Below are 23,852 nucleotides of genomic sequence, written 5' to 3' on the forward strand. Positions count from 1 at the left end.
CTGTTTTCTAGCTGTTTTCTAGCTAATAGCCTGGGAAACTCATTTTTGTCTGAATCACAGCAGAGTGAAACAATACTATTGTTACTGGACTTTTGAGGAAAATTATTGACCTGGACTGAGGCCAGGATGGAAACTGATGGATGACTAAAGCCAAGCATTTTGCAACCCTACGAACAGGGATCCCAAATGAGGCCCTCTGAACTCCCCTGGGCCACAGCGGCTGTGCCAGCACCTCTCTTGGAGCAGGATGCCTCTGAACTCATCAACCCACAGGTCTGAGAGCTCAGAGACTGTCACTGAAAACTGACAACGGGGCCTGGGCTGGTACCACCTGCTCAAGGCTCAACCCTTTGCCCACGGAGAAATGCAAAGTCATTCAACAATATTTCACTGAACTCAGGGGGAATTTTTAATAGGTACCTTTGTGTACACACACACACACATGTGCAGACATACACGTCTGCATCTGTGGGTGAATCCATTTCAGTGCCCTACAGCAAGTGTAGCACCAACGTTGTCATCTTAGAGTCATAATTAAGCTACTCTTTTGCTTGTAGTAAATCCTATTGAGTCATTCTGCGAGTGTTAAATTACTCAGTGATTAAGTGCTGCCAAATCCTTTAGGCGTAAACCCCTGAGCAATTCCAAGGCTAAATTTGGCAAGGGGGCTCACTCTGAACCTCCCGAGTCAATGGGAGTCCATTCTCCCTACTTTCCCTTTTGCATCCCCATTCTCTGTGTACATTGTTCCAGTTTGACTCCAATCAAATTCTCCTTTGTGTTTCTATCTATGTAGTAACAGAGTGAACGTGGCCACAGAACGTTTCTGTATCAAAACTGCTTTTGCTGGTACCTTTGCCACTGATTCTTTAAGTGACCTTAACCACCCCTTCACAATACAGGTTTCACTGCATCCCAGAACTGTGCAAATGCCAAGTACTAAGGCTCCCTTTTCTGTAAGGGGGGTGTCCATGTTGTGTACTGGGAAGTAGTTTGGGGGTTGTTTTTTCTGCCCCCTCACATGGAAGAATAACCAACCTTCTACAGGAATCTGCTGCAAAGCTGCTGCTGGCTGTTTTCACTGTAGCCCAAAGCACCCTGAAAATAAATGTTTTGGAAATACCCCACAAATACTAGCCTGACAAAGCTTACTCTTTGGAGTAAGGAAAAACACTTCCTGTAAATAGGAACTGGCAGACTACTCAAATAAATACCTTCCAAGTAGCCATTTTGTATTATTTTTAAACCTAAAAACCACTCAAAACCTCCACCCCCAAACAACTGAAGATTTGTACGAGTTGATGTGATGCTCAAGGATACCTTTAAACCCAAGTCAGCACACATTCAGTCTCTAAGCAAGCATGGATAGTACTGGTTTGCATCCCCTTCAAAGCAAGCAGAGTGGAGTCTGGAAGTCATGCAATCCAAGTGTCCTCTGGAGACCAGCCATACACCAATACAAAATAACACCACACCTGAGAAGAGCCTCTTTTAAATGCATCTTGGTCTGTGCAATCTTGAATTCACCTACCTGTGAGGAGTTTAGGACTACGTACTTCATCACTGGCCAAAGCATCTGGTTTCAAAACATGTTTATGAATTCATTTGGTGTTGGAATATACAGCTGGAATTAAAAACAGCTGCAGAAATTTCTGGAACAGAACTGTCTGCATGATACATCAAAACCAAAGAAAATCAACTGAACAACAGTCTTGAAAATGCTTTATTGAACCGTCTGTCTTATTGTAATGTGCAGAAGATGTGTTTGAAAAACTACAGCTTGAAAAATTTTTGAAAATCCTCAACAATCAATCAATAAAAAAAGTCCCTACTGGGGGTAACTCTCAGGATAACCAGAGGCCGCATGTAAAGTTTCCCTTGAAACATTTTCTGTTGCAGAGACTAAAAAAAAAAAAACAAAAGCAAAAAACCAACAAAGCTAGTGCTGCTCTACATGGAAACAATCAAGATTTGATGATTTAAAAAACAAAAAAAAAAAAGGAGGGGACTTAAAGTTCAGTCTATGGGGTTGTTTCTTTTGCTGCTGTTATTTTGGATTAGCATACATGTCACAGTTTTGCTGAGAACACCACACGGTGTCCAAGTCTGTACGTTTACTCTACAATGCTGCTGGAGAAGGGAGGATACAGAGAAAGAGAGAGGGGGTGAGGTGAGAGGTCTGGAAAGACACCATTATGATATAAGCCTAGTTTAAATTTTCATCAGAAGCTGTGTGCACTTTTGTTTTTATAATCTAACTTTACATTCAAAAAACCCCACACAACCAAAAAAAAAAAAAAAAGAAAGAAAGAAAGAAAAAACCAAAACCAAACATACCCCTGTCCTTGCCTTGGGGCTATTATAAATTTCTATGCACAAGAACACCATACTCTTTTTTTTTTTTCAAACCAGTAGGGTTAACAGTATAGGCATGTAGGTGGCATGATTCAACTAAAAGGCTTTGTCAAACTTTTTTATACCAGAGAAAATAACCAAAAGAAACAATAAATAAAAGTGCTAAAGTTAGCATTAGGAATTCCATTGTAATATACTGACAGTCTGGGAATCCAAATCCTCTAGCTTTCCTGATACTGTCAAGTCTCTGCAAACTATGAAGCAAATACATAAATAACTCAATATGATTGAGGCTGTGAAAGGCTTTTTAAAACTAAGACAATATGATCCAGGTTAACTTTTTTTTTTTTTTAAGAAACACAGTGAATATATGAATTGTCTACACCTGAATAAAACATATTTAACAATTAAAAAATTTTAACAACCACAACAAAGAAAAGCTTTAAACAAAAGTGAACGTCATTTGATTTCAGGGCACACAAAAGCCCCTTGCAGTAGCTTCCAGCAGTGGCCTTACTGTTGTGTCTCCTATAGATGCATAAAATGAAGATTAACTCCACACATTGAGGTGACGGCTGACAGGGCAACATAATGATCACATACAGCAAAATGCCACACCCCGGTCACGACAATGTATCCCACTGCAGAGTTTCCATCCTGTGCAGGAACAGCACGTGAAGATGTCATTCTGTCACATATTATTCAAAAGCTACTTTGTGGCCACAAAACTGCTACTCAGCACTAACCTTCTCTCCTCAGGTAACCTTTGAATAATGGGAAAGCTTTGTGTTTTTTATAGTTTTACTCCTTGTATTTAAATTTTTAAATGACAAGGTCACTAAAACTCATGCACGCTGCAAAAAACGTCATGCAGTAGTTAAGGTAAACCATCCAAGCAGTTTTTATTCATTAATATTCATAAATACACACAGCAGCTTCATTAGAGATTTTTCATTTTTTTTTCCTCTTCAGTTTGAATGTGGAGTATTAGGAGAGCCTTTTGCATGTCAAGGTACAGGACACAGAGCTTTCTGCTCTGCACTGCAACCTACATTTACCTGCTAGAAGTAAAAATTAGTTAAGTGGAAATGATTATCATATATATCTTTTCTCTCTTTCTTTTGAATGTACACAATGTAACAAGAGTGACAGACCTGAAATTACAATCACCAAAACAAACCCAAGATAGTTGTTGTCCACTTTCATTGGCAAATACAGCACAGAGGACATTGTCTGCAAAGTGGGATGTCATCAAAGAGGAGGTGGAGGAGGCTCGTTTCCTTTATTACTCTCTTTTAAATTTAGGTTTTCTAAAGCAACATCTAGAGGCATAATATCTACACAGCCCATAGCACCAAAATCTGCAATCTCCCCCCGCTCATCCTCATCTGAGGAGGAACTTTCTTCCTGCATCAAAGTGGACAGTAGAAGCTCCTGAACAAACAGGCTGCAGTCTGCCCGTTCACTTTCCATTGACTGACGCTCTGCTTCCGACATCTTCGGGTCATTCAACCTGTGCAGCAGCAAGGGAAGAGAAGACAGGCAGTTGCTAAAAGCCCATTTCACCAAAGACACCACCAACAGGCACAGAGATGTGCCCAAAAGGCACTGCTCCTTCAGGACAGTCCTGCCTGCCCTTCCACACGTGCAGCACTGGCAACCTCTGGCCCTGCAGTGTGACAGGTACAGATTTAACAACCCACCCCTTCCCTGTTCCTGCAACAGCGTTCAAAGTGCAGCCTGAAGCTAGAGGAGAACCAAAAACTACTTATGAAGTTTCCTGCTATTCAGGTGTCTTTTAGGGAGGGCTGTTTCTCAGACATGCAGCTGAGTGCCTCCTTTGTTTCTACATCAACTTTTAAGTTCATATTTGCCATAAAACATGTCACTGCACTGGATTGCTGAAGCACCATACAATGTTCATTCCACCACTTCTCCTAGGGTACAGGGCATGTCCTGATAAGGGCAAGGAAACTGCTCACTCCAACTCTGAAAGTCACAATCCATGACACTTGCAGGTGCCTTGATTAAGGTTCTCAAGTGAGTTTCTGGTTGAAAGATGTCACGTGGTATTATTTTGGACTTAGATAAAAATCCCTGTGACTCAAATCCAGGCTTCTTGGCGTAGGAGCTGTTAAAATTCCCACACTCTTTCACAATACCAAACAAACAAAAATATGCTTGCAGAGGGCATGGCAAGGGAAATGTGGAAACCATCTTTATTTCAGGTCAATTGTCAATATTTTGAAAGAACTGGAATGCCATAGGAGGTGAATCCTCTTTAAAATAACCCTGGGTTTTAAGTATTATTTCTAAACCAGGTAAGTATGCTGTTAACTAACACCACCCTAGGCATGTGCCTAACTCCAAACACCCAAGTTTCACTGAGCTCTGTATCTCCACCAGAACTAAGGTAAACAGAAATCATAAGAGGTAAACACAGGTAAACACACTGAACAAGTTACCTTGTAAGAAGGAACTGGGAATTCTGGATAGTCTGCTGACTGTTTTCTGTGTTAGATGTGTTGGTTGTTGTTGTAGATTGTGTCATAGTGGTGTTGACATTGATCGTGTTGGTGCGTCTGGTTGCGTTGCGCGCAGTCTCCAGTTGTTGCCTTGCTGCCTGTGCATGTTGTCGTTCCAACTGCAGTTGCATCTGCAGCTGCTGTAACTGAGAAGCAGAAGGGCCAGAGGAGTTGAGCTGTCCTCCTGCAGAACGCCTCACACCTGATAGCTGAGATAAAAGCTCTGCCAGAGAAGAGAAAGCTACTATGACGAAAGATCTTAAATGAGCATCACACAACAGAATGAACACACCCTGAGTTTCAGGGCATCGGTTCCTTCTTTTTTCAGTCACCAACATCAAAGAACAAGCAATGCTCAGAGAGCCCATGAAACTCTTTTTAAAAAAAACCCACCCACTTTTTTTTTTTAAAGTCTGAACATTTAATGCAGGGTGAGGAAGATTAAGAGTCAATCTATAGGTATTGCCTGGCAAATTATGTCCTCTGCAGCAATTCTCTGAGACTTCAAGTCAAAATACCAAATGACCCAGAAACTTGTTCATTTTCACTTTGGTTGATTTTTTTTTTCCTTTCAACAATTGTTCCCTGAAAGCACAAGCTTTGTCTTCCTGATTGCCCCAGAGGGAAGCTGTGCTGCAGCCAAGAGAGAAACTGTACCATTGTTTCAAACTTTTAATAAAAAACATTTAGCTAAGAAAACATATTGAATCATTGCTTCACATCAAAAGCATTCTGTAGGAATTTTTATTTCTGCTGGAATCACAGAGAAGGCCTAGCAATTGAAAAACCCCTCTGTTCTTAAGTCTTCCAAATCAGAAGGATGGAATGCTTATTGCAAGTTTCATCCAAAAGGAATTTTTTGAAATAAGTATTAGCAGCAAATTACTGCTCAGTGCATTACTGCAGAATCTCTTCTACACCCTGTGTAGAAGGTACTTCTTATGTCAGCCAATTGCTGCAGTTGATGCAAGAGCAGAGGAAGCATAAGACAATCCTGCTCCTGCCCCTCTCTTCCACATTACAAAATTACTACGGAGGTCATGACAATTTTTCTTCCATTGCATTAACAAAATGTAACCATTCTAAAGCAAGCTTTCTTTGAGGGAATAAAGCAAACTCAGAGTGGTCAAGTAGTTTTCACCAGCAGTGACAGCAACAGCAAGATTTTATAACTTTTAATTACTACAGAATGCCATGGGGAGGGAAAAAATTGTAAAAAAAAAAAGTCACTGATGCTACAAACTTCATTTAAACAGAAAAATTACTGCAGTCACTCCTATTTATTATGGCAGTAAAAAGGAAGCCACGTTAAAACTTCCAGATGTGATTTAGATATATTTATTCTCACTATAAGTTTAAGCTCAGATAATAGCAAAACAGTATTTTGGAAGCAGGTGTGAACTCGAGACAGTCCTGGAACAAGAAGGACACCCAGCTCAGTGCACTCTAAATGCAGAATCACAGTTTCCACCAAAAGAGAAAAGATGCAGAATAAGCCCATTTTACTCCATGTGTAATGCTGCTACGTGGGAAGGTCCTGTGAGGCTGAAAACAAACTTCAGCAGTCACTGCACATTTAACTGTGCTGAACTAGCTGCCCTTAGAAGAGAAAAATGATGCCTTGCACTGGAAGCTTCATGAACGTATTCCTTCCTTGAACAAACTTGAGTCCTTTTCAGATCTCCTGTGACTTTGCTTAACTTATTTTCTTCTCTTGAAGGGCTAATTTAATTTATTCACAGATAATTTGATGAGTTTGACCAGGCCAGCAGAGCACCAGAGCCACTGCGTCTTACACTGGCATGGTCAAAGACCACCATATGAAAATGTTTAGATTTCCCCTCAGGCAAAGCTATATGTGTTTTCAGAATTGTCTTTATTTTCTATTTTTAATTTCTTGTAAAAAAACCCAGTTTCTTCAAATCAAAGCCAAACACAGGCCAAACAAGTTATTCCTGGGAATCTTGGTGTTGAAAATAAGACACTCTTCCCCTCATCACCATTTTTCTTATCTTGACCAAAACAGACCTCAAATACTTGCAACAGTAAGTTTATAAACAAATTTAGATGTACATCTTAAAATAAAGTCTGTAATATTAAATATGAAATAAAAGCCTGGCACTTGAACAGCAGCCTGGAGGCAAACTGAACCAATTTTAAATGTCCATTAATGTCAAACTGAGCTAATTTCATCCTCTTTGAGACATGCTCTCCTCCATATAAACACCTTTATCACGTGGCAAATTAAAATGACACATGCTAAATTAGGTGATGGAAGCTGGACACAAGCACCTACACAAATACTCAATGCCAATGCACGGGTTTGGGAATAGGCCTTACACTGCCTGGAATTCAAAGCACAAGCTACAAGCACTCTGCTCACTGGGGGACCCATCCACACAAGCAGCTTCGCAGCAACAGAAAGCAGGGAACCTTGAGTTTTACGTGAGAGGAGGACATCAGGGTAAAATCTGCGGTTATGGCTCTTACCAGCTATAGGATCCATGGCTTCTCTATTGCTTGGAGAATAGGAACTCTGAGAAGATGAAAGCCCACCAGGGGAACTGGTAGTAAAGTGCATGTTTGATCTACGTGCACGGGGGCCTCCCAAACCCCGGCCTGGGTGGAACATCCTACGTACATGCCGAACGCCACTGGATTCATCGTAGCCAAGATGTTAAGAAAACAGAACTGTTTGGCATTGAGTGTTAAATGACCAGGACATCTGATGGGTGAAATACTCAGATGCACACTGCTCTTCACTCATAAAGTAATGATTCGACTTCTGAAGCACACTGAAGCTATGGTGCAAGTCAGACTTACTGATCTGGTAATTTTTTTTTGTTGTTTGTTTTTTGAGGGGATCAAAATTTTCTAATCAGCAATATGAAAACAAACAAACAAAAAAATACGTTCAACCAAGCTTACTACTGAGACATAGGGATTTGGTTCTCCCTCCCCAATTCTTATGTTAAGTATTAAAAATATTTAAAAAGTTTATTGCCACTCCTATCAGAAGTAATAATTACTGTATTCCTTTTCACTTCTGTAATTCATGCTTTTATCCAAGAAATTTCACCACTTGAGTCCTTAGGAAAACTGTAGGTTTCTGGAGTATTCAGCACATCCATCACACCCCTTTGTTTTTACCCTTTCTTCTTTTAGCCAAAGAAATACCACTAATTCCAGTTATGACAATGATGCTTCTCATTTTCCCACTTCCCTACACTTCTCCCTATCAGATGCTTATATTTCCTGTCAAACCTTTTACAGGTTCTCTCATATAAATTTTGATGCAATCAACAGATTATTTAAAGACTATTTTTGTCATAAAGTCGTCAACATGCATTTCTCCAAGGCAGTCCAGATAAGGCTTCCTTTTAAAAATCACTAGTATAACTCACCGGTGAAAAATAAAATAACATAGACTTTAATACTTTAACTGTTACTAGACTTTTAGCTTAGGTCCTCCATCTCCCATGCTTTTTATTTTTGTAATAGGATGCTTACCACTTGAATGATATCTACTACAGTAAGGGCAGAGTACCTTGTACTTTTCATAAATCAGTTATGATGCAGAACCTCCCAACGTCATAGAGGTCAAGAACTTAAGACTGAAAGAAATGACTACACTCCTCATGGAAAGAGAGAGCTTCTGGCTATTACAAAAAGACACAAATGTATCACACAACACCTACAGGATGGACAAGGGATCAGACCCAGCCAGCATGGGTTTAGGAGGGGCAGGTCCTGTCTGACCAACCTGATCTCCTTCTATGATCAGGTGACCCCCCTGGTGGATGAGGGGAAGGCTGTGGATGTGTCTACCCGGACTTCAGCAAAGCCTTTGACACTGTGTCCCACAGCAAACTCCTGGAAAAGCTGCAGCCCATGGCTTGGACAGGGGCACTCTGTGCTGGGTTAGGAACTGGCTGGAGGGCCGGGTCCAGAGAGTGGTGCTGAATGGAGCTGCATCCAGTTGGGATCTGGTCACTGGTGGTGTCCCCAGGGATCAGTGTTGGGCCCAGTCCTGTTTAATATCTTTACTGATGATTTAGACGAGGGGATTGAGTCCATCATCAGCAAATTTGCAGATGACACTAAGTTGGGGGGAGTGTTGATCAGCTGGAAGGCAGGAGGGCTCTGCAGAGGGACCTGGACAGGCTGGAGAGTTGGGCTGATTCCAACGGGATGAGGTTCAACCAGGCCAAGGGCCGGGTCCTGCACTTTGGCCACAACAACCCCCGGCAGCCCCACGGGCTGGGGACAGAGTGGCTGGAGAGCAGCCAGGCAGGAAGGGACCTGGGAGTGTGGACTGACAGGAAGCTGAACATGAGCCAGAGTGTGCCCAGGTGGCCAAGAAGGCCAATGGATCCTGGCCTGGATCAGGAACAGTGTGGCAGCAGGAGCAGGGAAGTGATTCTTCCCCTGGACTCAGCGCTGGTGAGGCCACCCCTGGAGTGCTGTGTCCAATTCTGGGTCCCTCAATTCAGGAAGGACATTGAGGGGCTGGAGCAGGTCCAGAGAAGAGCAACAAGGTTGGGGAAGGGACTTGAACACAAGTCCTATGATGAGAGGCTGAGGGAGCTGGGGCTGTTCAGCCTGGAGAAGAGGAGGCACAGGGGAGACCTCATCACTCTCTACAACTCCCTGAAAGGAAGGTGTAGCCAGGTGGGGGTTGGTCTCTTCTCTCAGGCAACCAGCAGTTGAAGCCTTCTATATTTGAAAGCATTACTTTTTATAGCTCAAACATTCCCTAATTAAAAGTCATCTGGTGGCATCTCTGATTCTAGGGGGGAGAAGATGCTGTAGAAGCCTGAATTCTAATCAAATAACTTGTGCATTTCAGCTGGAAATTAATTTCATTCTGTAGCTTGAAAAATTTAAACTTCCTGGCCTACAGAGCTGTTAAGCCAGTGTTGGAAGCCCACAGTCTAACCTTTGGTATAGTGCTACATAGTTATTAGGGATGTAAATCTTGTTAGAAAAAGCCTCATCAGGCACTTAGTTGTAATAGGTGACTGCCTTCCAAAGGGAACAGAGGGTATGTAGACCAGACCAAACTCACAGGGAAGTCTGCTGTCTCCCAGGGGCTCTGGTAAGGGACATTACTGGAAAACTCTCCAGTCTAATAAGGCCCTCTGATTACTGTCCATTATTGGTTGTTCAAACTGGCAGTAACAAAATAACAGAGAAACCTGAGGGCAATCAAAAGAGACTTCAGGGCCCTGGGACAGGTAGTGATTTCCTGGATCCTTCTGGTAACAAGGAATAACATTGATAGGAATAGGTCAACGAGTGGGTCCGAGTTGGTGTAATCGGAAAAATGTTGGGTTTGTTGACCATGGGATGATCTACTCGACACCTGGTCTACTGACACCTGATGGGATGCACCTTCCTCAGAAAGAAAAATAGAGTTCTAGTGCAGGAGCTGGTGGGGCTTGCTGGCAGACCTTTAAACTGGCTTGGAAGGGGGAAGGGGAAAATACCAGGCTCGCCAGTGATGAGTGATGGGATGGTGTGCCAAAAACTTGAGGACAGCAGCACTAATGGGATCCCTCCATCTGCCTCATGAGGTGTTGACTACAACATACCACACCTGAAATGTTCCTACACCAATGCACACAGCATGAGGAACAAACAAGAGGAGCTTGAAGCTTTGGCCCAGTCCCAGAGATTTGGCATCATTGGCATAACTGAAACTTGGTGGGATGAGACCTGTGACTGGAGTGCCCTGTTGGATGGTTACAGGCTCTTCAGGAGGGACAGGCAGGGCAGCAGAGGTGGAGGGGTGGCACTGTGTGTAATAGAAGGGTTAGGAGGTATGGAGCTCACAGCTGGCAGTGGCACAGTTGGGAGCCTCTGGGTAAGAATCAAGGGGCAAACAAATAATGCAAATGTCATTGTGGGAGTCTGCCACAGACCTCCCAACCAGCATGATGCCTCAAAGAATTATTCTTTGAGGAACTAAGGGACACTTCCAAGTCAACTGCCTTTGTCCTTATGGGGACTTTGTCTTGCCAGAAATTAACTGGGAACATCACACAGCTGGACAAACCACGTCAGAAGATTCCTAGAAAACTTGGATGACAACTTTATGGAACAGGTCCTAAGGGAGCCAACTTGTAAAGATGCCCTCCTTGATCTGCTGCTTGCCCACAGAGTGGATCTCATGACTAATATTCTTAGACTATTCTTTTTCCCTTTTTAAAAATCTTTAAACAAAAAGCTACTATCAAAGTTATAATGTAGCCTTTTTATCTGTTTGTTTAAATGAGACACAAAGGAATAATTCAGAGATTACTTACTGCAGGGAAGCTACATAGCCTGCATATCACTAAGTAAAAGCCCAAAATATATTTCATCAGTTAATTCTACGGAGGAAGAAAATGTTTTAAAAAAGAAAAATATTCCTAGAACAAGGATAAAAAAATCCCTAACAGTTCCACCTCTTCAGCCATCAAGCACAGATAAATCTGCATAACTAGCTGCTAAGCTAACTGAAAGACAGCAGCATACTATTTCCCAAATACTTACAAATTATCAGTAACACTACGACATCACATTATTAAATGATTCTGTTAAAATCAGCTAAGCAAATTTAAAATCTTCTGTCAAAACCAGCTAAGCTTGAATCATCTTGATGCCATAAATACACACAAGCACACTACTGAATCTTGATACACAAAATAGCATCAAGAGTAATGATCAGGCATGATAAACCACAGTGCAAGAAGGAAAACCTCTCTGTGTTGAAGTTCTTTCTGCTGTTAGAGCAAAAAGCATTCTCAAGCATACCTACAGTCTGTGCACAGTCTGGCATTTACACTTTTTTAGACTAGCAAGCAAACCTGTTTATTTTTGACATACAATATGTTTACCAACCTAAATTTCACGAAAACCAAAATATGCCCCTTTGACTATAAAAATCAAACCAAGACATCATGGCTGCTAGGTGAAACAGTCTAGCTTCTTTGCCTCAACTTGGAAAGGATATTAAATCTCTAGGAGCTCTGTGTTCCAGTGTAAGATGAGCTGCAAAGTCATCTGTTACGTGATTTGGATCCCCTCCAGGTAATGCTGCGCATATTGGACAAATCTGAAATGACAAAGCAAGAAAAAAAACTCCGACTTTATAAAGTTTACAAAATAGAACTTATATCATTGAGTCAAACATCTTATGCTTTTAAAATCACATTCTAGGTATTCACAAACACCTGGATGTCAACATATTCAAACAAACCCAGAAAATGTACTGAACTGCAGATATTAATTTAGTCATCTTTTACTTCATGATTTTCAGAATACTATGAAAACCAGAGTTATGATTTGCAAATTCTATTTTCGGTGTCTTGAAAAATAGTATTTGTATGCCAATTCTGCCACAGACTGAAGTGTAGTTACACAGGAATGCTATTTGCCTGCTTGACACTCATCTCAGCAGAGGTATCAATGAAACTGCCCATAAGTACTGGCTAAGTATCAAACTGAGACCATCCCACCCAGCAGTGGTTGGATGGTTTGGTTTTGTTTTTAAACCAAAGCACACATTAACTAGGCAGACAAACACTACTATTACAATTGCTATAATTATGACTTCTTTTTGAATGACTCCACAGTTTGAAAAGCATCTTCCATTTTTTTTACAGTAGTTGGGATTGAACATAAACCTCTTGCTCCCAGTGCTCTTCATGCTTATACCCAAGCTGTTGACAGCAGATCTCAAAGACCAAGGGCATTAAGGACAGCTACAGAATGTCTTACACGTCTGTCTTACTCTCATGGAGGTGAGAACGAAGTCTTGAAGAAAGTTTACTGTAAAATCTTGGCTGCTTTCAACAGCAACTGCTGCATCTAATGCCACTTTAATTTTAGGAGCCAGTTCTGAGCAGAAAACCAGGCATTTTAAATGCTTTTTGCTACAACCTCTCCCCCCTTATTTTCCATGTTTAGCATTTGTCTTCATAGATTTTTCACCACTACAGAAGCAAACAAGTGGACACACTACAGGGCACAACTTATCACAGCATAATATAATAAATCCTCAACTAAGCCAACACATCATACGGCTACCCTGTAGGGATATAGGAATGGATGTGTACTGGACAGATGGTTCTGAAGTCCATAAACTTCATTACAGCTGCCTAATCTTCAAGAACGTGTATTAAGAAATCACCATGCTACCCTGAATGATGACTCCAAAGTCCTAAGTCAATTATACTCACAGAATACCTGCCAGTACTTGCCTATACACGTGCAAGGCGACCACTTTCAGTGACAGCATTTCTGGAATCTCAACAAGAGTTACTGTGATCCTTGAGAATGAATCAGGGACCATTCAAACTGTCTCAGATTGTCCATTTCATTACCGCAAAAAAACCTCTTCTCAATTTTATCAACAAAGTATCAACAGCCTAGTCCTTGAAGTTCATGTACAAGTAGCCTAGTCACTGCCTTGCTAAAGGTGAGAAAGCTGATGCAGTGCAATGTAATAGTAGAAAATTTGCATCTCTGTTCTGAAACGAGACTCAGAGACCACATCTGATGAAGTCTCCCAAAATTTTTGTATTTACAATGCCAGCAGACTTACACTGCATCTGATTTGGAACAGTCCAACTAAGTTAAAATCCAACACCAACAAGAAGACAAGGGTGACACTATAGTGGTTGTTTACTATAAGCCACTTAACCAGGAAGAACAATCCATCAGGCAAGTCCTCTAGAGACATATAGCAGCAGCCTCACACTTGCAGAACCTGGTCCTCACGGGGGTCTTCAGCCACCCCAGTATCTGTATTGGAAGGACAACACAGCATGACTGTAATCCAGGAGGTTTCTGGATTGCTCTCATGGTAACTTCCAAGTGACAGAGGAGCCAACGACCAGAGGTGCTATGCTGGACTTCATACTCACCAACAAGAAGAGCTAATTCAGGATGTGAAGGTCACTGGTAGCCTTGGCTGCAGTGACCTTGGTGCAGTTTGAAATTCTGAGGGCAGGTAGGAAGATGAAAAAAAAAAATCTCACAACCCTGGACCTCAGCAAAGCATACTTTGGCCTCTTAAAATATCTGTTTGGAGGAGTCCCATGAGATAAGACTGGAGAGTAGAGAGGCCTGAAGAAAGCTTGTTAATATTCTAGGATCATTCCTTCCATGCTCAAGAGTTCCCATCCCAATGAATATGAAGTCAGGCAAAAATGCCAGAAGGCCTACAAGACACTCTGGGCCAAACTCAAACACAAAAAGAGAATATATGGAGGTTATTCTCCCGGGATGACCTTGGAGGAATACATAAACATTATCTAAGCATCACAGGGCAACGTAAGAAAAGCTAAAGCCCAAATCAAATTGAATCTGGTAAGCAATGTCTACTAAGTCTTCTAGAAGTACATAGGAAACAAAAGCACAACTAGGGAAAACATGGGCCCATTGCTCAAAAGATGAGGGGGCTGGTTTACACAGGACACAAAAGAGGCTGAAGCAGTGAACAACTCCTTTGCCTCGATCTTCATTGGCAAAACTGGTCTTCAGGAATTTCAGGCCCCAGAGACCAGGGGGAATTCTGGAGCAGTGAAGACATTCCTCTGCTGGAAGAGGATTAATTTGCAGAATACCTAAGTGAACTGGACATACTGAAGTCCAGAGGTTGTGATGGGATGCACCAACAAGTGTTGAAGGAGTTGGCAGATGCTATTGGGAGGGTAATCTCAATAACCTTTGAACAATCATGGTGACTGGGAGAGGTACCTGAGGACTGCAGTAAAGCAAGTGTCACTCCTATCTTAAAGAAAGAAAGTAGGAGGACTTGAGGAACTACAGGCTAGTCAGCTTGCCTTGATCCTGGGGAGGTGATGGAGACCATTTCCAGGCACATTAAAGACAAGGAAATCATCAAGAATAGTCAGCATGGCTTCATGGAGGGGAAGGCATGCTTGACCAACTTCATAAACCTTCTATGATGAAGCGGCTGGCCTGGTAGGTGACTGAAGAGCAGGGGTATTGTCTACCTGGACTTCAGGTAAGACTTCTGACACTGTCTCTCACAGGATCCTCAAAGACAAGCTGTTGATACACAGGTTGAATAAGCAGACAGTGAGATGGAGTGAAAACTATCTCAATGGGAGGAATGGCTGATATGCCAAGAGCTGTGCTGCCATTTAAAGGGACCTCAAAAAGCTGAAGAAATGGGACAATGGGAATCTCACGAAGGGGGAAGCACAAGTCCTGCAGCTGGAGAAGAACAACCCCAGGAACCAGCACACACTGGAGGCCAGTCATCTGGAACACAGCTCTGCAGCAAAGGACCTGGGGGTCCTGGTGGACCATGAGCCAGCAGTGTGCTCTTGTGGTAAAGAAAGGTAGTGGTGTCCTGGGCTGCATCAGAAAGAGTGTTGCCAGCACGTTGAGTGTGGCGATCTTTTGCCTTCATCCAGCACAGGTGGGGCTACCCCTGGGGTAGTGTGCCCAGCTCTCAGCTCCACATACATGAGACATGCACACACTGAAGAGAGTTCAGCAAAAGGCTACAAGGATGATTTCAGGAATGGAGCATCTCTCCTATGAGGAAAGGCTGAGAAAGATGGGACTGTTCAGCCTGGAGAAGGGACTGTTCAGCCTGGAGAAGATCTCTCTCAAGGGGAGATCTTACAAATGTACACAAATACCTGAAGGGAGCCTGAAAGGATGATGAAGCCAGGCAGTAACAGAACCAGAGACACTGGGCACAAATTCAAACACAGGAGGTTCCTCGTGAACATCAGGAAGCACTTTTTCGTTGTGAGGGTCACTGAGCATTGGCCCATGTTGCCTAGAGAGGCTGTGGAGTCACTGTCCTCAGTGTATTAAAAACTGTCTGAACATGGTCCTGGACAATCACCTGTAGGTGGCCCTGCTTAAGTGACCTCAGTGACTTCCAGAGGTCCCTTTCAACATCAGTCAGTCTGTGATTCCTACCCACAAATACTTAACATTGCTGTACATACCTGAGAAAAATCAGCAGAAAGTAAACGTCTTACCTGTACCACTCTGAATATAAAAATGGCAAAATTTAATTGAGCAAAAATTGCTTGTCTTACTCTTTGAAACACTGTGTATGGGGCTGGGGCTATAAATGACTATCCCTGTAAACTTCCCTAAAGGTCTAAAAATACCTAAAATTAAACACATCTTTGGATAGACAGAGATACTACAACCACTACAAGCTCGCTATCCAAACACAAACAATTGTTTGAAAACCTACAACCACGAACATTTAGGATCCATAATATTTTCCTCTTTAGTAATCTTGTAGCCTTTCACTGTCTCAGTAAGGCTACAGCACCCAAGTAGTTTGATGTCCATGCACACTAAACATTTATCATAAAAGCTAGATTCAAAACTCAGCACAAACAGAGACAATTGTATTCGAGGATTAAAACATTGTCCTTTATCACTGTTTGGAACAAAGATATAGCAGTGTTGCAGCCTGATGCACAAAAAGTGGTTGTTTTTTTTTACTAATACAACTCTTTCAGGATTCACTGGACTAGCAGGTGTCTAAAATCACAAATTTAGGCTTTAGTTATTAGTTCAGAACTAGTGCTGAGTTCTAGAAGTCACAGCTGCAAACAAGGCCGTGTCAAATTTAAAAACCTGGGATCTGTGAACATTTCTGTGTCAGGAACATATCACTGACACCAAGTGGTGCAAATCAGAATTGCAATACTAAGCCACTAAACCAAGTAAAGTCATCCAAACGTGGAACTTTGAATGCTTGATGCTATGTTTGAAAGTTGTAAAGTTTAAGAAAAACTCAAGGAGATTACAAAAATCGCAGTGTGTTGCTGAGTTAAATAATGATCCTACAGTCCTGCTGATTGTGCAGTAAACTGTTCAACTTCCTGTGTTTTCAAGAAAGATCAGGACAACTTTGAGTCTCAAAAAAGGTGAACAAACACCCTTTCATATCACCCCTTCACCTAAATTCCATAATAGGCTTGGAGAGAAATAATTCATTTTCTTCCACAGAATTCCTTGAAAGTTAAGAAAAGTACAAGATTAGAATAGGGAACCTACTAATAATTAATTTCTTCATAATGCATTAGCAATGAGTAATACACTTCAAGCATCACTTTTTTTCTAGGAATCTCTGGCAAAACAGTTCACCAGAGAACAACACCCTGCATGTCATTCTGCTAAAACAGCTTCTCCTTCTCCCAAGGTCAATCAAGACAGCAGGAGCTAACATCTCTGACTGAAGTATTTCTGTTGACACTTGCTTAAGATGTGCATTTTTAACACATCAAGTGTCCTAACGGTTAGGGAGGGGGGAAAACCTCCCACTTTGACAATAATAGTTTTAAAAGAATGGTAAAATCCCACTTCATAAAAATGCCAAGTCCATTAAAATAGTTACTTGAAAATCACACCAAACTCTTTGCATGTCTTCCTCTCTCTCACAGTTACAAAAGACTGGCATAGCTATAAGCTTCCAGGACAACTATATACTGGTTTTGAAAAGGGAGACACAACTAGATAGAATAACAATGAGAACTTTCAAAAACCGTGTCTTACAGAATAATGACCTCCTATATATGGCAGCCATTCTATCAGGACAACAAAACAAAAATCATAAAAGAAGTAAGCAAGCTCACTATATTATGATACCCATAAATCATAGAATTTTGATGTCACTGTCAAGTTAGCTACATCTTCTGACAAAACATTTAAATGAATATATGCCTCAAGACAGAAACAGAACAGAAGGATAACAGTTTTTTGGAAAAGATACTATTTTAAATATATTTCCACCATGAAAGCAATTCTGAAGCTTCTCACCACTTCTGTTGATGTTTCTGCATGCTCAGAAGTAACATGTTCTTGAAGAGATGTTTCCGTATAACCCATTTTCCCACAATAAGGACAAGTAAAAGACTGTGGCTGCTCTACTGAGAAAGCTTCTCCACCATAGTACAAATCTGAAACAGAAAGCATTTAAATGGGGGTTACTTCAAAGCCGTATCGTCATTTATTTTGTTTGCATCAACCTTTCTTTATAAATGTACTTCACTGTAATCACTGCCAAGTTAATCTGTCATGTCATTGAAATGGTTATATTCAAGAAATGTTCAGGTACTGATGACAAAAATCAGAGACTACATTTCATTTTCATTAATACACAGAACATAGTTTTCTAATATTCATTAGGAACAAGGACTTCTATCATGATGCTGCCAATATTGCCAAACTTTCACTTTTCCACCACTACTCTTATCCCATGTACTGGCTCAACTACAGTATTTTTGAATCATGAGATTTCAAAAGCTGAACTCTTGGCAACAGCTCAAATTTAGATTACAATTTAAAAGTCATCAGTGATACCATATGTCAATATTTATGCCACAGCTGAACCACTCCTTCGCAGTAAGAACTTCTGGAAATGTCTGAAATATATAACATAAAAGTTTGATAGTGAAAAAGGAATCTGATTATCTGTTACACACCGGTTGCAGCTTTTAGGTGTGTTGAATGTGGGCACTTTTGTAGCACTGATGAAAGGCAGGTACTTTTAGGTTGCTAACGCAGAAGTTTGCCAAAGCTAACACAAAAATTTATCAAACCATGCAATAAGAGAATGCTTTCCTCTCCCATTCTCTCAGGTATTAAATGTTCTATAGGAAACACGACTCAGCTTCACATTCGCTTAATAAAAACAAAATATGTGGTTTTTTCCAGCAACTAATTTAAAATCTTTTCACTGACATTTTTTTCTAGGACTAATTGATAAGTAACAGAAAAATACTTTCATAAAATTATGGATCTCCTGCTATAAATTAAAAATTGGACATATTTGAACAGATACTAGAACTCATGTTCTTCACCACCTGTCCTTGCCTAATACCCTGTAAATCCATGGGAAGAACCAGTGAAGCTAGGAAGAAAAAGGTCTACCTTCCCATATTTGCAGGAGAAGTTGCTGGCCAACACTTAAATGTACCATATTCAACTGAAGATGACAAGACTACCAGACTGGAAAAAAAACTTCTTATAAAACTCTTGTAAATCTGCTTGTTTCATATATAAATTAAATATGAATCAGCTTTGGAGTGTGTTCTGAATGTTCAAAAATAGGAACAACAACAGCATATTCCTCCTTTTTGCACTATCCGTTGTTCTCATCCATTACTCACAGTAAGCATATGTTTATCTTTTGACTTGAGTAGCTTCTCTAAAATTATGATGCACATACACTACAGGTGCTGACCAGTCTTGCTTCAGTCTTCCATTCTCCTCTTATTTACACAGTATGCAATAGAGACTGATGCAAAAATTAAGTTGATCCAAGACTGAGGTGTTATGGAGACTGTTTCAGATAACATATGAATGCAATTCACAAGACTTCAAGATTTTGGAACTCCTAACCAGTGTGAGCTCAGTACATCTTTGACTAAGTACTCCTCTGGAAGTTTCTCCAGGAATCACACTTCCCTTCTGATGTACCCAAAAAACCGAGCATGGGTAAAAAACATTACCAATGTGCTGCAGTGTAATCAAACACAAAGAATTTATATGTGTCATGGTTTCAAATGAGGAAAGTATGAACAAGGTTTATGTGGGACAAAGCCCTAAGCAGTCATCAAAATGGTCTCTAAATGGATCAGTCATACAGATTCTGGGACAGATATTCTTTCAGAAAAACGTACCTGTAAACCAAGGGACTCAAATGATGGTTGTTTTTTAAACAGATAACTGCACAAGTTGTTACAGTATACAGCAAAAAGGAAAGTTTTAAAAGCATTTTTATTTCTACAGTGTCATTGCACAGAGTAAATGCAAACTTCTGTTTTCACTTTTTCCAGTATCCCAAAGATATAAGAGAGTTGGAACTTAAATAAAGATACTGGGAACAAAGTAAGTAAGATGGCCAAACTTCTGAGCTGAATAGTTTAAAAGAATTCCAAATTTAACTGCATTTAGTCTGTCCCAAACAACACATGCAAACACTGTATTGTTCTCTGAAACTCAATAACTGAACAAGAATTTCTGCAAAAAAATTCTGCATATCTTTGGGAATACAAAAACACCAGTCAGTCACAAACACACCCAAAGCTAACCATAGTTTGTTTAGCTGATCCTCTGATTTCACTTAAGCTTTGCTATGACCCTTGTGATGATGCTTAAATACCTACTTACTGACTGGAAAACTGAAAATCTCCATCACTGCAAAAACATACACACAAGAACTCCAAGTCAAATTTTCCTCTAAGGACCCTTTCTAGCTGAGCAGTTTAACTTCAGGGAATTTTCTGAGTCCTGGCATTTCATATACTGGTATGGATAAAACATGACGATTATGACTCAAAGGAGCAAATCATCTTATTGTTTAAAGACTTTGCACAGAAAACAAACTTTTGCATTTACTATCTAAAAAGCAAACAAACAAACAAAAATCCCTTAAAATCATCAGGGGTCTAAAACCCTCTAACTATAAAACTCTCTGAATGAATGAATATAATTGTTTTCAAGTAAGGCAGTACGAACTCCAGCTTCCCGGGAGCTGAGCAAAGGGCCCAGGGCCACAACCCATCTGAAGAGAGCTGTAAATGGATGAACAGGCACATGAGCACATAAAAGTATCTTTTCCTTAGATACACTGTTAGCTCAACCCAGAAGTAAAGAAGTCCAGCAGTACACGCCGTTCTATCACAGAGGGGGGGGGGGTTTGACGAGCACTGTCAAATTCTGTGCTGGTCCTTGTTTTCAGAGAATTCGAAACAAAACATTTATTCAACAAAAAAATAAAAAAGCGAGTTCTTTCCAGTCCCGTGATTATACCTTTGTGTTCTCCTACTCATACCTCCTTTCCCTTCTTTCTTGTAATACACATCAAACACACACAGGCACAAGCCAAAAAAATATGCCTTCATCTGGGAAAAAATACTAAGAAATGCACCTGTAGAAGTTAAAACAGTCACTGGCAAATCCTAATATTTTTCCTTTGTAAGTTTATACTTCCCTTCTTTTTCCCCTCCCTCAACTTTAATCTCTCTCCATCTCTTACAATCCAAATCTATCCCTTTTCTAATCTGAAATACAGATCACCAGATAAGTTTTCCTTTAAAGTAAAATCTAAATTAGGAAAAAAAAAAAAAAAAAAGAGGCTGGTAATTAGCTGATATCATGAATCTTTGTGTCTGTTTTTCGTGCTGAAGGTATTAAATGGCTATTTCCCCATCTGTTTTGTTTTTTCAAGTACATAAAAAAATCCTAAAACTTACGAACAATCATGTTCTTGACTACGAAGAGTTCCTTTGCTAATGAAGATCCTAACAATTAGAGGCCATAAGGGAAAAAATGAAAACACCATGCCTCCATGGCTGTAGCAGTGAGGCAACCTACAACTGTGTTACTGTTTTCATTTACAAATCTATCAGTGTTAGAACACAATGTGCCTATGACCAAAGAATTATCCCTTCTGGCCACAAAGAAACCTTTCAGACATTAGATTTTGGTTCTTTTCAAAGACAGAAGCAGGAGTCCACGACTCTTCAAACTCCTCTGGACCTCTAAAGCCCTCCGTTCAAAGCTAGGAAGACTTAGAGGTTACTTAGCAAGAAGAAAATCAGACTCAATCACAACTCTCTAGGAGGAGATTTGTTACCTGCATCACTTATCAGTTAAGGGGAGAATACAAAGGAGAAGAAGGATCAAAATACTTTCTGACAAGGACCCAAAAAACGCTTATGAAGTCAGATTTCAAACACCACAGTGTTTAGACATTATAGCTTTTCCTGGGAGGGGAAAAAAACCAACCAAGAAACCAACCAAATTTAATGTGAAAATTCAACCAAAATTATAAGCAGTTTTGCTTTTTTATCCATCTGTAGCTACAAAAGTTACATGTATATAACTCTAAGTAGCATGTTCTCAAAATTGGCAGGAGGTTAGTAATGAAAAAAAAGTACTGTAGGATTCCTTGGATAAAAATCTATCTTTCAAAGAGATATCTGATTCAGGATTACATTTATAACAGCTTGTCTTTTCTGCTAAGACATAATTCTTTACAAAGATACATGGCCAAAAGGAATTTCAGTTTCATTTCTCTTTATATGAGTAATGCAATTTCAACGTGATATATATGTCTAGATAAAAATATCAGTATTATATACAAGTTGCAGTGTATTTATTTGAATTTCTTTTCAACATTTGAAGAGACCAGATGGTGGCAACACATCACACTTAACAGAACAAAGTATACATATTCCTGTATCACTGATGAAGCAGCCTTACTATTCTAAACAGTGTTACCCTCAAAGCTGCTCCAAAGTTCCCTTCCAAACAAACAATGATGCTATGACTTTGCAATACACACATTTAGCAAACAGATTTTATTCTAGTGGGTGAAAAAAAACCCACCTGAATTACCTCACACTGAATTCTGGTGAATCCAGTCAGACCCCACACCACACATTATCAAGGTACCCATTATTGAATCAGCTCCCTCTGCCTAAGAATCAGGAACAAAAGGTGGCAGGATCTTCTACCTTCACCTGAGCTGACAAGTGAAGGTACTTCTGAACTAAGGTTGGTTTTGGACTTTGATGAAAGCCACACAGTATGATTTTGGCAGAGGATTCTACTAACAACTTGTATTACTTTCTCTGTCAGTACAACCACTTTAAAATGATGCAGTAACGTGTAAGCCACATGCTTAGACCCTAAAACATCCTAACAGCTTAGAATTCTTTTTTAGAAAAAGAAAACTAGGAAATTTGCTCTGAACTTCTCCATTGTCCTGACAAACTGTCCTACAAAGAGCACAACAGTACAATGACTGCCTGGTAAGCACATTCCTGTTCTCTACACATGCCTATTGCAATGCTACTCTCTGACCCCTCTGAAATAAACTAATTGGATTTGTACTTTAAAGGCCACTTGTCATTACATGTGAGACTTCATATTTTATTTTAAGCTCTGTCCCTGTTACAGCAGCATATTACTCTCGTGCTGGTTAAAGCATTTTTTCCAGTAAGTCTTGTGGGGGTTCAGGAACAACAGCACTGGCGTTGTTCTGGATCCCATCTTGCTTCAGAATTAATACTGGGTCATACACTGACTCCTGAAAGACAAATACAGCAACCAGATGGTACAAGAGTAAAGAGGTGTAGCCAGAAAACAGTGGGGCTTTTTACTTCTTTTCAGTGTTCTCATATGGGTTCCTATATTAGTCCCAGTCTCAGGGGGAAAAAAATAAACCAAAATGTGTCAAGCTGACAACAAAAGCTCTGTCAGAGTACCTGAACAAGAACCACATCCTTGCAGTATATTCTGTAATGTTACTACAGTACTAGGAACCCGAAGAACTGATCATAATTTTCACAGAGGTAAACAATATGTTACGTTTTTCTATGCTGAAAGGATCATCCGTGTGGTTAGCTGTCTACCACAAACCTGAACCTGGTCACAGCCTCAGGCAGAGTACTTACATGAACTCCACAGACATCTGCATATAGAGAGTGATGGCCAGAATGGAGGTGGGAATTAATGCTACAGGGTCTTTTTCATCAGTCGCAGGTGGACTTTGGGCAAATGACTCACTGATCCTCAAGTTCACTTTTAAAATCAGAAAAACTACACTGATTTCCTCCCAAGTGCTTGTACCAGTTTTGCAATGGAAGGATCCCCCACTCTGCTTCCTTCTCCCTGATAAAATACTCATCTTCCACTAGCTGTCCAGTTTCCTCTGCACCATCAGCAGAAACTGTAAGTTTACTGCTCTTAAAATAGTTTTCATACCTTTGAAACAAACCTGCCTACAGACAACAGTAACAAAGTTTGTCAATGGCCAGGTAAACCACAATTTGCACACCTACCTACACTTACCAGCCTTCCAGTTTGTGTTTCTAGTGACATTCCCCTTACTTAGGAAAACTCCCTACTCACAGTGCCATACATTAGGAAACACTCTCCTTTCATTTGACTTCCCACACCACC

The 23,852-nt window shown here is 40.5% G+C and overlaps 1 protein-coding gene across 4 annotated transcripts in view; it reads right to left on the reverse strand.

Annotated features, from left to right (window-relative positions):
* Positions 1–1,705: 1,705 nt before the first annotated feature.
* KCMF1 (potassium channel modulatory factor 1) overlaps positions 1,706–23,852 on the reverse strand; it is a 49,078-nt gene continuing 26,931 nt past the window's right edge. For all 4 annotated transcript variants that reach the window (XM_032675701.1, XM_032675703.1, XM_032675702.1 and 1 more), the window contains 5 exons: positions 17,697–17,836; positions 11,878–11,979; positions 7,371–7,545; positions 4,821–5,103; positions 1,706–3,868 (listed from right to left, as the gene is read on the reverse strand). In XM_032675701.1, coding sequence (XP_032531592.1) covers positions 3,607–3,868; positions 4,821–5,103; positions 7,371–7,545; positions 11,878–11,979; positions 17,697–17,836 — 962 coding nt within the window. In that variant the 3' untranslated portion in view covers positions 1,706–3,606. The remainder of the gene's footprint in view (positions 3,869–4,820; positions 5,104–7,370; positions 7,546–11,877; positions 11,980–17,696; positions 17,837–23,852) is intronic.

This window comes from Chiroxiphia lanceolata, chromosome Z (assembly GCF_009829145.1).
Source record: "Chiroxiphia lanceolata isolate bChiLan1 chromosome Z, bChiLan1.pri, whole genome shotgun sequence".
Classification (NCBI taxonomy): domain Eukaryota; kingdom Metazoa; phylum Chordata; class Aves; order Passeriformes; family Pipridae; genus Chiroxiphia; species Chiroxiphia lanceolata.